The 16680-nt window shown below is 33.3% G+C and overlaps 1 protein-coding gene across 1 annotated transcript; it reads right to left on the bottom strand.

Annotated features, from left to right (window-relative positions):
* Positions 1 to 6972: 6972 nt before the first annotated feature.
* LOC134240372 (uncharacterized) lies at positions 6973 to 15845 on the bottom strand. The gene is made up of 9 exons (XM_062722463.1): positions 15236 to 15845; positions 14852 to 15160; positions 14083 to 14355; positions 13504 to 13815; positions 12961 to 13245; positions 12471 to 12761; positions 9868 to 9909; positions 9660 to 9779; positions 6973 to 7373 (listed from the first exon to the last, which is right to left on the bottom strand). Exons 1-9 carry the CDS (start codon positions 15840 to 15842, stop codon positions 7048 to 7050), a joined length of 2565 nt encoding a protein of 854 aa, XP_062578447.1. The 5' UTR covers positions 15843 to 15845; the 3' UTR covers positions 6973 to 7047.
* Between the last annotated feature and the right edge of the window lie 835 nt (positions 15846 to 16680).

Genomic DNA, 16680 nt, shown 5'->3' with positions numbered 1-16680 from the left:
AGTAAGGGAACTTGACGATAGAAAAGTTAGTCATTTCGTTTATAATATAGCTTGGTTGTTAGATTACTTTTATCGTCTTTTTAAAGTAGAATATCCATGTATGAAACAGATGTGTCAGACTCTGTGGTATCTTTTACCTCAAGCTCACCATCATGAATAAATAGGTACCGAACGACAAGTATCCTCGGAGACAGACTGTCTACCAGCAGAGATACATGTTCGGTGACGTAAATATAGTTAATAATGAGGACCTTATATCTCTTATTTTAAAAGGCCCTAAATTTAGAGAACCCCGATCCGTCAACTGGCGTCGGAATTTCGTTAATATTGTGGATTCTGTTGAAAATTTCGCCAGACGATGGGCCATATGTAAAAAGAAGACGTTGAAACCTTGCCAGAATGGATTTAACGTATCAAATCCATGTTAAAGTTGCGTATTAAAAGACTGAGGGACAATATGAAAACCACCTATCCTTCTGTGTTTAATAATCCAGAAGAGAAAAAAGAATTAGATAGATTACATAATCAGTACGTACTGGTCCCTGCTGACGAAGCGGGTAACAATTTTGTCTTCGTTTGTAAGGCTCATAATATGAATTGTATTTTAGAAGATTTAATTCCACAAATGGTAATCCAACTTATACTCATACTTCCCTTTCTAAGGAAAAAAATCTTCAAAATCATATGTCAGTTTTAAATATTTTTAATATTCCACAGAGCCAAAATGAATTTGAACTACCCTATATATATTAGATTCCAAAACTTCATAAAAATCCTTACAAACAAATATACATTGCGGGTTCCAGAAAATGTTCAACCAAGCCTCTTTCGTTACTCCTCACTAAGAAATTAACAATATTCAAGGAAAAACTTCAAGAGTACTGTGCAACAATATATTCAAGAAGTGGATACTCAAAAATTCCAAAGAACTTTTAGAAAATTTGAAATCACAAGATTTTACCAAAATTAACAGCTTAAAAACTTACAACTTTTCAACTTTATACACAACCATTCCCCATGATAAATTAAAGTTCAGGCTTTTTGATATCACTGACAGCTGCTTTTTCAATAAAAATGGAACTCGTAAATTTACTTACCTGGTCATTGATCATTTACATAATTATTTTGTTAAAACACATTCTGATTGCACACACAAATACTCTGAAGTTGATATCAAAGAGATGCTTGAATTTTTTATTGACAATGTCTATGTGGTTTATGGAGACCAGGTATTCCAAAAGTATATTTGAATTGCCATGGGTGCAAATTGCGCTCCGTTAGTAGCAGACCTATTTGAATATTCATATGAAACAGAATTTGTGTAAAATCTTATGCATGAAAAGAAGAAAACACTTGCTTTGCTGTAGCCTTCAACTCGACATTAAGATATATCAACGAGGTATTGTCAATTAACAATAATAATTGCCATTCCTTTGTCGACACGATATATCGTGGTGAGCTTGAGATAAAACATACCACAGAGTCTGACATCTGTTTCATACTTGGGTATTTTACTTGAAAAGGATTTTTCCGTTATTTCCTGATCGTGACAAGGAGCACACGGCGGATGTGAGCGGTCAGCAGGGGATGCTCACTCGTAAATGGCACCTGATCCTACATCTGATGTTTCGGAGTTCCGTGTTTGCTCTGCTCCTATTTTGTATTGTTTTATGGACTTTGAGATTGAATATTGTTCGTTATTTTTATATCCTTCTTCTTGACATCAATCTTAAATTTATCAAGTAATAACAGAATTACACTCACCAAGATGCATGTTCAAATTACGTTAAAATATTGCCTATTTTTGCACGAAGACTCACACTCCTGCTTCCACTGTGAAAAAAACCCATCAAATTTCTTTTTTTTTTTTTGCATATCATAGTTAGTCAATAAGCCTCTTAAATTTCAATACATAATCATACTATAAAATGGGGTTTAAATTCAACCTAGTTGAAGTTTATTATATTATACCCTACCCTACCCCCTTCCTTTACAAAGGATGCACTTTTGAATAATATAGTAACTAAGAGAGATCTTCAAAAATTCATCAAAATATATGACAGAAAATGAATAAAATCCTTGTAATTCTCTTCTAAAATTACTGACAGATAAAAAATGAAAGTAGAAAGTAAAAAATATACATGGTATATTAATTACATCAGACATATTTGTACGTACTATTAAATAAACTGGCTATCTTAGAAAAAAATAACTGTGTATAAACTTATTTACAAATAAGAACAATTGCCTCACATGTTAAAATTATAATCCACAAATATGCTGACTTAAAAAAGTAAAGAAGTACAGTTTCTAACAGAGTCAGTTTCCATAAATACTTTTCATTACTTTAAAAGCGAGCACAAGGTTTCCATGTATAAAATGATCATATACAGGCATCCATTTGAGAACACTTAAACATTTCTTTCACGTTCAAAATATTCTGGCGGTCCTTTTCTGTAATCTAAAAAGTCTATTAATAAACCTCTACCTCTTGTTTTTGGCTGAAAACCAAACAGTGCAACAATAGTTAAAATGGGGAAAAATAACAGTGTTGTAAACTTTAAGCAATGCTGCCCTTTGTATAAAATGTTGTAAACGGCGTAAAGTATATATTTTTGTGAAAGTTTCTTATATTAAGAATTAATATGTACAGACCAGGTAAGACATTCATCTATATATTCGTACACCAAGTAGTTTAGCACTTCTTTTAACAGTCTCTAAAACAACATCACCAACTTTTATAAACAATTTTCTACATTTTGAGAGCTTTTGTGCAGTACCAATCAACATACATTGTGTTTTCTTTAAGTTCATCGTAAACATATTACTTTCCATCCATTTGACAGAATTTAAAAGATCATTGTGCAATCTTTGTTCAATAACATCAATAGATTTAAGTGAAAAATCCTGTAAAGTATCATCTGCATAAATATTGACATTTGAGTGCTTCAAACATTTTGTACAATCATTTACAAATAAAATACATAATAAAGGCGCTGACATAGATCCCCGTGGCACTCCTAATGTAACATCTTTTTCATCAAACAAGACACTTTTCCATCTAACATATTGTGATCCTCCACTTAAATAAGTCTGAAACCAGTGAAAAGATGTTGACAAATGCCATGTGACAAAACTTTGTGCAACAATACTACATGAATTACAGTGTCCAAGGCTAAGATCGATAAAAAGAACACCAGTTAAAATGGCATTATCTATATTGTTTAAATGACAATACGGCGCATCTCTTCAAAAACAGACTTGTTAAAATTTTCCTATAGGATTTGGATACACTTTCAGAAAATTACAAATTTCACGAGTAAACAATTATGATTGTTTCATTAAAATTAATAATTATTTATGGCCTATAAATACATACATCGCAACGTTTTCGATGTTCCACATTCCATGCTATATGCATGCTAAACGCGCATGCGTATAGTTTTCATAAACAATACAGCATGGTAAGAGAGGAAGCCCGGTAGGCCTGCTACATTGACAAAGTCAACCAAAACAAAAAACAAAACCAAAAATAGGGCTTAAAATTTAAAAGCAACTTTCCTGACAAAAATTTAGTTGGGAGATTAATATAATCATTGGATGAAGAAGAAACGGGATCTCGGCGACATGCAAGGGGGGCTCGCGAAGGACTTCTCCCTACAGGTTTGTTGATACATGCTATCATTTATCGTATCTCCATGGCTAACAAAGAAAAAAAATCAATGTAAACTCAACGTTAAAATGCACTTATGACATATAAAAATTATTGCCATTTGAAGTGCAAATTGTATTGGAACTGCAGAAAGATATTTTGTCTGACATTTTGCCACAGTGACGTATGATTTGGTGCATTTTCCTTTCCTGCACCCCAATACACAAAACGTCAACATTTGTACTTAATCATGTTAAATTAGTCTGAATGCAGACTAATATGTTAACTATTATTAATTTACCGGAGAGTTAAGATATTTTCATTCTCAGAATTGCTTTTACTTAGTATTCCATTATAATTGTAAACCCTACATAGTATGCCGTGTCATTTTAGAATTCACGTGGTACAAGTAAACAAATCTAACTTGAACGACCCTTGATTTTCCGGCAGATTCTTATTGCGTTAATTTTGTATGAGGACGGAATATTTATTTTTCTCAAATGCTTACTTAAACTTTTTACCTTATTCCTGAATGATATATTGGGTAAATTTGAATGAAAAAGCACACGATTTGCAGCCGTATTGCCGCTTTAACCATTTATCAATAATTTATGAAAAGCCGCTTCACGTTAATACTCTGGCCTAAAACCAGATTGAAGTTCAGTTAACAGATTATTATTATTCAAATACTCTTAAAAAGTGTTAAAACATGCCTTCTCTGATTTGCTAACAATTAATAAAAAAAAGTTACTGCTCGATAATTGTTAAAAATAAAATAGCTTTCGTCCATTCAGAAATATGGAAATATATGGAATACTAAAAGTCCCTCTAGGCATGTACTGTTAAGCCATTTCTTTTACGTTGGAATCTGATTCACCATTCACTTCTAAGTATGGTGGCAAATGCAATGCTGATTTCGTTTGTAAAAATTCCTCAAATTCTCTCCACCTGTCCTTTGGTTTTGTATTAGCTTGATTGATAGCATTTTCCACAAATTGACGATTTGCATCGTTTATTACAGTAATAACCCTGTTTATTGCCGCCCAGTATATTATCCAGTCGGATTGATCACGAGTCTTTAAAGCTGAACACGACTCGTAAATAGGCATACGCCATTTTGATAGCATTATCTACGATACATCAATACTAGGGTATACTCGTCGCATTCGTTTCACCTGACTGCTTTATTGTCACGGGTATCGGCGTGGAATGGCGACCCGTGTTCGTGCTGGTTATCTTGCATTACCCTTGTTTATATTCTATTGCAGTCACGTTTATCTGTGTTGTTTGTATACTACACTGACTTATACAACTATGATTGTAACTTTATTTGGTATCTTACTTTCCTGCATTTGACGAAGTATTACGTTATTATTTTGGCTCCCAAGTCCTGTAAAGCATACGTCCGTCTACACCGGTGTCGACTGATTATACTGAACAGTCTCTAATTCTTTCCCTATTTATAGGGGTCGAATGGGTAGCGAGACTCGGGAACAAAAATGGCGGACACATTTCTTTTACGAATCGTGTTCAGCTTTAAAGCCCGAAGAAGGGGGATAGATATTCCGCTATTGCATTCCTTAGACAATTTCATCATTTATCCATTTTTCTGAATCACCTCGAATTCGTAGTTCTTTTATGACATATGCTTGTCGACAACTGACATGAACAAATAGCGAAAAGATGACCATATACTATCTAATTTAGATAGTGACCTGGTATATTTGTGCTTTTTCTCATGGTAAAAAGGTTAAAAAATAAAAATATTTTTAAAATTCTCCTTAAATTCAAATATGATGCACGTATATATATGTATCATTAATTAGGTATAATTTTAATGATAAAGGTAGCCTAAAAGTGAAGGATTCTATAACTTGCTACGAAAGCCCGGAAGGCTCATTCGAGGTTCGAAATACGAAATTCGAGTTTCGAGATTCAAGATCCAGATTAACCAATCAAAAGCTGGTTCAATATTTTATTACTCACCTTTATTATGATTTAACTATCAAGAAATCGTTTAATATATTTATAACAAATGAGTCATTTGATTAAATTACAATGCAAGAAATAGTGTTATATATATAAGAAGGAAATTTAAATAATCATTGGATTTTTGATCAGCAAGATATACTTCAATTAATATAATGGCTTCTTAAATATTAAATAGAATACAAATATCAGGAGTATATACATTTTTGTATTGTCTACTTTGTTTCCGAGGTTGATGACATATAAATAAAGTTATAAATAAGTGTCAAGTGTCTAAAGATTAACAATAAGTCCTCATCCCTACTCACCCCATCTGCCTATTTTTCCAAACACAATCAAAATGTTACTTGGTAAAACTTTAAAGGCTACGTAGTATTGAAAAACAAAAATCGAGTTCGTTTTCCTGATAGAGGAAAAACATAAAAATCAAGTATTTAATTGCTTACCTTCATCTAAGGCTTTGATTTCTTGAATCAATTAAAAATTATACATACAATAAACATTGTCAATATGAATTAGAATAAATGCATTTATTTTATCTTATATCAATAGTAGATTGAGTCTAAATTAAATGCAGAACTATAGCGTTATGGTTTTAAATTTCAGTCTCTGACAATACTGTTATGACCAAAAACCAAAATATACCCATGAAACCTTATAACGGTACAGTTCGATTCAGCAGTCAAGTCTCACTGCAAAAATGTACATGATATAAATGTATAGCCTTGTAGAGACGATTCATAATACTAGTATTTCATATCTAATTATAATCAAAAACAATGTTTTCCCTCAGCATTGATCTGATTAAAATAAAATAGTCGACCTATTTGTTCCTCAAGTCAACGATAAGACCATAATATTCCATATATACCTATTTACAGTTTTGTTTAATGAGAAAAATAAAATTTTATATGTATTTTCAGAATGTAATCCATATTTTATTTTTATATCGTTTTGATACAAAAACATTTTTTCTTGCATTATCCTTTTAGCAAATGCCCCATTTTTTGTAAATATATTCATCGAATTCTTGAGAGTAAAACATAACAAAGGGGAGTAATCAAATGTTGAACCCGCTTTTGATTGGTTAGTTTGGATCTTGAATTTCAAAACTCGAATTTCGAATCTCGTATTTCGAAACTTGAATCTCGAATGAGCCTTCTGGGCTTTCGTACATTGCTTTCCCCTTCAGAAATATGTCTTATGCCCTTTTAAACTGAAAACCTGGATGGTATGACACACTATATACATTTGCATATATGCATGTGCCCTTTGTTATTTAAATATAATCAAAGTAGACAAAGGGAATTTTTGATTACCAATCAATTTATTTAAGTATGACATTGTAATCAGGTTTGTGTACAGATACTTTCTTTGGAAAAACAAGCATAAATTGAATTTTGCCTTCACAATGTTTTTTTGAGTTCTTCTTCATGTTCTTTAACTCTTCGAAGGGCACGGTGATCTACATTTTCTAGTATTTCTTTTAAGGTCTCATAATTATTCGATGAAAGTGTTCCATCCCTTTCCAATGTATTTAAATCTTCATCAATAGTGGTTGAGTGATACCTTGGTGCCGAGTACTGGATCCTAAAATATTGTTTCCATGTTCTGAAAACATGCCCATTTTCCACAGACATATCGAGATAGTTATTCACCAAATCAGCGATTAAACTTCTATGAAGTTTTTCTGGTATTTGCACCTCTTTGCCATACAGACTTGTTCCTTCGCCTGGAAGAAGAATAAGATAAGTTTACCTTATTATGTTCCTGAAACAAAGTTTGAAAACTATTTTGTCATTTTATTGTTATTAAAACCGGTCAGGGTAGCCTAGTGATAGGGTACTCGCTTCATGAGCGAAAGGCCCGGATTCTATTCTCTTTCGTCGCACCGCATCAAACCTTGGATGTAAATTTCAAGTATCACATCAATTGTATTGCTATACATATATACATTCTATACATGTAGAATTGATTTTCCTTTCTTTTGAGAATTTTTTAACGCACCCAAATCGATAGATCCGGGGCATATATTGTATTTGTCCTGTCTGTTTGCCTGTTTATCTGTGTGTTGTCAACTTTATCCTTCACCAAAACTTTTTAACTCTGAGAGGTAGAATCTTCATATTTGGTATGCATACTACACTAATTAAGTTCTTTCAAATGATTCAATGGTTAATGACCTTGTAACCTTGACTGTGGCCTATCTGCTATTAATAGCTTTTTCGAACTTTTCGAACTATAGGAGATAGAGACTTCATATGTGGCATGAATAATCCACTAATTATGTTCTTTAAATGACACAATGGCCAATGACCTTGTGGCATAGCCTGTGACCTATATGCTAAAAATAGCTTTGATGATCTTTGCTGCCGCTGGGCGCATGGTGTTTCACAAACAAATTTTGTTTTATTTTCTTCCAAGCCACATTTACACGTTTGTTACATGTACCTAGTAAAATTTATGTACTTTATTTGAAACAACTAAGAAATTATTTTTTTTTCAAGGCATGGGAGGCTACTTCTGGAGTTGCAATCGGGTTATTTATAAACATATTGAAAACATGTGAATTTGCAGATTTAAAAAAAATGCATGTGACATGCATGAATTTTACTTTTGTCAATTTTTCCGTTCTTCCGTCTTGCTTTCTCTTTAAGTAACCAGAATAAAACAGATTTCATGGCCTGTAGAATTTAGAACTACTATTTGTTTGTAGCTTTCAATAAATGTTGACAAAGCTTCTGGGGAATTTTCAATTATGTTCACTAAAAAGTTGAATAAGTTTGTAAAACGAAGAGATGTTTTTTTTTCTGAATGATAAGCCTGATACGGAAGCAAATTACTGCCATTTGGACATGATTTTATTTCCCCGATTTTTTAAAACTTAATGTGTAACTTTTACAGTTAAGTATGTAAAAAATTCATTTTGGTCTGTAAATTTACGCTACTATATGTACATTTTACACCTTTATCTGTAATTTTACACTTTTATTCCTGAATTTAAGTTTATTTCTATAACGAGGTACGTTATTTACAAACAAGTTGATGAAAGAGAAATATCAGCAGTCTCGTTTATAGTCATCAATTTGCAAGTTTTATGGTCAATATAATGGCGTTCAGCAAATACAATCTATCATAAAGTCAAATACTGACTGACGTTTTCCATACCACTCAGTAATTGTTAGACCATTACTACACACTAAACTGTTGACGGTTTTTTCCTTTACTTTCTGGTCATGGCAAGGAGCACAAAGCGGGTAAAATCGTTCGGCTGGAAATGCTTAGTCATCCTTGGTACCTGATCCCCTCTCCGATGCTTTAGAGGTCTGTGTTTGCTCTGCTCCTGATTTGTATTGTATAATTGGGCTTCTAAACTTAAATACTGATCGTTATCTTCATTTCTTTTATTATAGCAAGTGACCACAATCTAAATGATGCATGACTGCTGGTCACGCATGACTTTATTAAGGTATCAATGTCTAATTAGTCTAATTAATATCGTATGCCAGGGCGTCAACGAAAGTGAAAACGGAGGATGATTTGCATAAGGGGCAAAGCCTGTTATTTGCCCTTTATGCATAAATTATCCCACGCTTCCCATTACCGTTGATGTCCCTTGCATACTATACTACATGTAACTAAGCAGTGACTTCTTATTTTTTTATTCATTGTGAAATAAAATTGTTAATTTTGATTTTAAAAATGCAGAATGATAACATTAAATTACATGAGGCCTCCCATGTCAGTTTCAATAGTTATTGCACACTGACTTCAAATACAAAGTCAACCGAACGAGAATTACATGCAGAATAGGCCTCCTTCGCTTCTCACCTATCGATTTGTCTTATTTACATTCCGGTAAAATCACAAGAATTCAACTCCACTGACTTTTAAAGAGTTGTCATAGAGAAAAAGTAGAAAGAATGAAAATATTGAGATGTAAATGCATTGATAAAATACATATTCATATTTTTAAAGGTTTATAGGTAGCACTAAAAGTTAATGAAGGTTAACTTACACGTGAGTAAATGTTTAAGATTCGGCAGTTTGTCTTGTGGAAATGACTTCTCAGGATGACAACTGAAGTTAGCAAAAGGTATATCTAAATCTTCTTTCCGATAAATTTTCATTTGTTTGTCTGTGAAAAAACATTTCAGAATCAATCTCACAGTTCTTCACTTATCATCAGAATTATTTTCTTTTACAAAATCCATCATATTACTTACTTGGCTCCTTATGACCAGGATCCCCAAGTTTTCGCTTATTATCTGTAATGAATATTATAGTTAGATACCTTGTTGAGACTTTTTTCAATGTAATAACAACACAAAACACAATGTTTTCAAAATTACAATATTTTTATATTACCATGTTCTGTACATTTCACATCAGTCTGGCAATAATTTACTTTCCATTTTTTGCGGTAATGCACTGATGTACTAATTTTTTTTATTGAATTCCATAAGTTTGAATTAAGTATTCAATGTGTTTTTATGACATTTGAACAACGGCATTTAAACTGAACACAATGTCACTTGATTGATCTTTCCCTCCCGGCATCTGTAGCTATTTAAATTCTTAAAGAAGTTTGTAGAAATAGATCATGTGAAAAGATTACACATTTTATACTTTAAAACATAATACTTGATGGTTTGCAAATTTAGAAGTGTGTTTTAAATTAAAGTTCAAGATTTTCGAAAGATTGATTGTATACTGTTTTAACGTCCCTCTCCAGAATATTTCATATTTCGAAAGAAATGTAAATTATAATTGAAAGGCAATAATGTCAGCTTAACTTGCAGTGTAAAATTTGGCAGAGATTATGGTTTCTTTTCAGGAAGCTCTAAACACTCCACACAAAGTTCTATTTATAGTGTAATTTTATCCAGTTTGAGTGACCTGCTCTTTGAGGTTAGATGGAAAAAATGGTTATTTACAATTAATTACACAATTTGTAATAGAATAGAATATTCTTAGCATTATATAAGACGAAGACAGTGGCGTAGCATCGTTTTTGAAAGTGGGGGAGGGGGGGGGCAGCCAGAGAAAATATTCTTTTACTAACCTGAAAAAGTGGACAAGCATAAAAAAAGGAAGAAGTTGCCCAAAGTCGAAAATCCAATTTCGGGAGGGGGGGGGGGGGGGCTAGGTAAACTTTTTTATCAGTGTAAACTAATTTCAGTACCAATTCTAATACTGCATTTTCGGTACATCACTAAAAGTCTTAAAGTGGGGGGGGGGGGGGCAAGCAGGTTTTCAATTAACATTTCCTATAGTATAAGTAAGGTTGGGGAAAAAAGTGGGGGGGGGGGTTGCTACGCCCTTGGAAGAATAAGTAAAGGAATTTATTTTTTTTTATGTCTATTTTCCCTTTTCAGGTAAACAATAATGACTTTTGCTCGCTAATAGTCCATTGTCTTGGAACATTGCAGAAATAAGGCGGGTATCCTATGTTTGAAATTAAGTCGAAAAAGCACTTTTCAATAGTGTTTAGAGCTTTCTTAAGGTTCAAATGTGTGACCGGTCGGCAGGGGATACTCACTCCTCCGTGGCGCCTGGTCCCACCTCTAATGTTTCGAAGGTCCGTATTAGCTCTGCTCCTGTTTTGTATTGTTTTATGGACTTTGAGATTAAATACCGTTCGTTATCTCCATATCCTTCTTTCAAATGCATTAATAGTCATTTATCCAAGTTAAAGTTATCTTCCGTATCAGAAATAGGACTGAAACCGAAATATTGATACTATTCACTATAGTTGGCATTGTTCTACGTATGAACAAATTCTAAATCATGGTAAATTACTGACAAACAAATTGTTGAAATAAGAATATCAACAGCCTCGTTTATACTAATTCGTCCGTTAGTTCTATGTTTGATACAATGATTTTAGTACAATCTATCATTAAGTCAAATGCTGACTGACGTTGTTAAACCATTATTAATACACCGAATTGCCGACGGATTTTCCCATTATTTCCCGATCATGACCATAGCACCTGATCCCTTCTCTGATGTTTTAGAGGTCCTGTTTGCGATGCTCTAGATTGTATTGTTTAAATAGACTTTTAAGTTTAAATACCAGAAGTCTCTGATGAGACTGTAGCTCTACTGGTCTGTACGTATAACAAAGGAAAAGTAGCAATTGGATTTGAAACTTTGCAACAAGCAGCAATAAATAGGATAATGTGTAGTCTACATGTGTGCCAATTTATATTAAAATCAGAAAGTTATATTGAAATCAGACCCAAAGTGTAGGAGTAGTGTTTTGAAAGTATTTCAGAGAAATTTCTATTTGTAGTAACCATGGCAACACCGTTCATATAAATCAAAAACCGATGCACTAAATCATGCATCTTAGTGTAGTCTACTTGTATGCCAAGGTAAATTCAAATCGAACCAAAACCGTGAAATTATTTTTTTAAAAGAATTTTACAGAAATTTCTATTTTTAGTAACCATGGCAACACCGTTCATCGAAATCCAAAACTGATGCAGAAGTTCATGTATCTAAGTGTAGTCTACTTGTGTGCCAAGCTGTATTAAAATCCGACCAAAACTGTAGGAGGAGTTTAGCATTTTTGAAAAAAATCGTTTACAGACAGACGGACAGACAGATTGACGGACAGACAGACGGACGGACGATGGACGCATAACTATCGCATAAGCTCTTCTTGTCTCTGACCAGTAGAGCTAAAAATGAATCATGACACAAGTATCGCGTCTTGAATAGGACGTATCATTTCAGCCCTATTATCAAAAGGTCAGTGAACCTTAAAGACCAAATAAATAAACAACTAAATAAATAAATAAAATATGTGTAGGTGATATACCAAGTATGACTTTAGAGGTTTCCCCTATGAAATTAGTCACTCTTATTTGAAACAGTTGATCCGGTTTATGCTTATATCCATGAACAATCAGAACTGGGTGTGGTAAGGACACCGTAGATCCTATATAAGTTGATATGTGAACGTCTATTGGTTGAAAATCATCGTCAGGCGTTTTCTTAACTCTCCATTCAGCTGTTAAGGCCTCCGGAAAGGATTCAATTGCAACCTTGCAAGTTATTGTATCAGTTTCATCATCCCTCTCAAAACTTCTGGTCTGAACCGTAGGATTGTCTTTAACAATAAAGATTTTTAATGTCTTTCTGAGCAGAACAGAAAGGAATTAAAAATAACCTTTGCAACATTTTTCACTTTATGAAGCATTTTTATTTTTAAGTTATATCTTAGCATTTTTCATATTTACCTTAAAAACATTGTACATGCACCTCGGCTGTACAACAATCTATGAAATAATATTATATAACTTTCATACCTAGATAAATGGGATTACTTAACATAGATCCTACAGCATTTGTAACACAGCATTGATATACCCCAGCGTCGTAAACATTAACGTTGTGGATGACTAGTGAAGGATCAGCAATACTTCCTCCATCATATTTTCCTCCACTACCTGAAATATCGAGGTTCTGTTTGTCCTTTGTCCAGACAATCTTTGTTACCTCTGGAGAACCTTCCGTGAGGTAGACTTTGCATAAAAATGTAACATCCTGATTCAGAATATTAGTTTCAAGGCTTGTGAACACAGAAGGAGGATCTGTAACGGAAATACAGAACAAGAAGCTTTTTGAGAATTACATTGGGTTTTTTTGGACACATTAAAAAATTTTTGTCATAGAAAGCGTGTCCAAAATTATTTTTAAAACGGTATTATAAGATAAAAAAAACTGTCTATAAAAGTAAAATTAGGGTTTAAAAATATTCAGGATCCCTAGGGCAAAAATAGATCTTAAAATCAACTTAAAATCGTCTGTTTAGAGTGATAATGTCTGTAGGGATATATTTTTATACTTACCACCAACTAATTTTAACCAAACCGCATTGCTTGTAGATTTACCGATCCCATTTGTGACTTCTAGTCGATAGTACAATTTGTCTGCATTGGATGTTTTTCTTATTCGGAGAAAAGGTTTCTCTGGATCCAAACTGCTTCCAAAATATCGGGCGTCATCGATGTCAATGGTCATAAAATTATCAAGATTTTGATCTGTGCTTTTTTGCCAAATTGCTTTCTCCGGAGAAGGACATGACTGTATGACAGGGTCAAAAGTAACTTGACAACCCAGTGGAAACGTCAGTTCTTTACAAATTTCTATACATGGGACAGCTAGAAAGAAAATGTAGAAAAGTGCATAACTTCGCATAAGGGCTTACATAAGGAAGCCCTTTTTCATTTTCATCTCTTAAAATTAAAACTTCATGATATCAAAAATGAAAAGAAGATACAAAAGAACTAACAATCGATAGATAATTTTTATTGTGTAAACCGTATCCTGAAAATAATATGATTGAGTTATAGATTATATTTTACAAATATATATATGTGTACAAATAGTAAAAAGAATGAACAAATTGTAACGAGTATTTACAATACCTAGAACTATGTACTTCACGCTTGATCCAACAGCATTGAATACTCTACATGTGTATTCACCGCTGTCGTTCTCCGATGAAGAAAGGATTTTCAGATAATGATCTTTGATTCCACCACCGTTATACTTTTTTGCATTCATCGCCAAAAGTTCTCCATCTTTGGTCCACTCAATTTTCTCTATTACAGGAGATGTCTTTTCCACAAAACAATCATACAGAATAGTAACTCCATCAAATCCAGAGGTTGCCTGGGTAATTTCTAGAGTTGGAGGATCTGTAAATATAGCTCTTTGTAATGTAATTTCTTTTACATGGCGTCAGAAACACAGAAATAAAAGAATAAAAGAAAGCATCAAGCTGATTTCAATATTTAGCTTATTACATATTATTTTAGTACTTAGTATTTCAAGTTAGCTAAACATGTGAGAGTCTTAAATACGTCCAAGAGGTCCATACAAATCAGATTTAACATGACACATGTGTTTTATATGCGTTGTAGAATATAATATCGAAACTTCTGAATTGTCTTAAGGTAAGATTATATAATCTGAAACTGATAAAATGTTCGCCAAAAATGGATGGGCAGAGCCCGATTTCATTTACTGATTCAAATTATACGATGCATAATCGATATTATATTTTTTCATGTGTGATAGATAAATAGAGGTATTGAGTGCTTATAATCTATCCTTCCTGTTTTGATACCAAATCATTCGTAAAATGTCATTTTTCTGTGTGCTGAATAGGTGATAAAGTATTCTGCTACATACCTCCTAAAGCATGTAGAAAGAATTTATTACTTGGCACATTAATATGACATCCATCTATCTCTCGTGATATCACGGCACGATATTCTCCCTCATCTTTTTTTACAACTCTCTTTATGACCAGCCGTTTTATGGAACTGCCCCTGTACTTTTCTGTACTAGTGTCAATGATTTCTGTTTTACTCCCACTTACTCTCTCCCAAGTAAGCGGCCAATTAATATTGTCCGGACATCTTTCTGTCTCAGCCTGAATGCAAGCCTCTTCTCCACAGACAATTTTGCTTTTTCCATTTACTGTTACCACTGGAACCTCTAAACATAAAAAAATTTAATATGAGCAATTGTTATGTATAAAGACAAAAACTTGTTTCATTCTACATCACTAACCTCTTTTTTCTTTCCATAGAATCAATATTCCTTCGAGAAATTGTTTGTATTTTTCCATATCTTCTCGACCAAAATCAGATTTTTCAGTAATTGCGAGTCTTTCCTCATAGTTTACACTGTATCCAAGTGACGCCATGAAAACCTGAGCCCTCTGTATGATTCCTTTTAATTCCTTCCAGCATGATAAGAATTTGGCATCAGGAATCTCTGAAGATTCTAAATGGGCAAACATTTCGTTTCGGACAAGTCTGAGTCGCTCAATGTCATCTCCAATTTGCAGATCATTTATACCCGGTGTACTTCCCCATCCGTTTGTTGGTTTAAGGTTAGGACATAGATTACGTATCAGTTTATAGAGCAACGAAACATCAAACATATCATAATCAGGAATCTGTGGTGGAGGAACTCTGCAAATTCTTAGCTGATCTGATCTCAGTTTCTGATTCCCCATTGTTAGCTTTGGACATGAATTGATAGCGTTTTCGAGATCTGTAGGCTTGATCTGACTTTTAAGAATATCTTTAAACACAAATTTTATATCGTCCACGCAGGCTATTCCTAGCCGTGTAAAATTCTGTTGATATCTTGACAAAAGTGTTGAGGCCATAGTTATATTACATCTCTAGAACACTGTGCCTTAAATAAGACATATAGCATAAATAAGATTATTATCATCTTGCATCAAACAAACATATTGCTTAAACGCTGTTACAACACATCATATTAATCGGGATTTTTACTTTACATTTTAATATTTTTTTTGAAATAAATGCAAAATGTAATGCTAGTAATGCAAAATGTAAAATGTAAGTTCTGTATTATAATATTTTTGCGTAAATCTCGAAACAAAATATACTGAAAGGAAAAAGAAACGCAGGGTAGCATAATATTCGAAAATTCTTTGACCGTATGACCGAAAATTACTAAAATTCGCCAGATTTGAAATTAAGTTACTATGCACCAAAATGGTCAGAATTACTCAACCGTAAAATGTGTGACGTCACGTAGGGAAAACGCTAAAAAGCCCAAAACACGTACAATTTGATGGCGACAAATTTGTCAACAAATCTTGTGCACTATTTGATGCACCTGAGGTATACACATTGTTTTTCAATATTTAGAGACGATATGAAGATCTTGTAATCTTGGTACAGTTTACTGAAGTTCCATGGGGTCTGGTTTTAGAATTGCCTAATTGATGAAAAAGGCAACAACGGTAACTAAGCAGTTTCTTGTAAATTTTTCCCCATATAACTTGTTACTTGTTGTCAAAGAAGGCCTGGAATGGTTTTTAATCAACCGTGACGATGGCGTTAATGCGAAACAGAGTCATGTTACGAGCGGGTTATTCTTCCTCCCATCTCTTAAATCGCCACCTTACTACTACAAAACCGCCTTTTATACAGTAGACTATCAAAGTCATTAAATTCACACGAAAAATGAAA

Source organism: Saccostrea cucullata, unplaced genomic scaffold (assembly GCF_032062105.1).
Source record: "Saccostrea cucullata isolate Sc308-1 unplaced genomic scaffold, CSIRO_AGI_Scuc_v1 ctg2851, whole genome shotgun sequence".
Lineage (NCBI taxonomy): Eukaryota > Metazoa > Mollusca > Bivalvia > Ostreida > Ostreidae > Saccostrea > Saccostrea cuccullata.
This window is presented reverse-complemented; position numbering and strand designations above follow the sequence as displayed.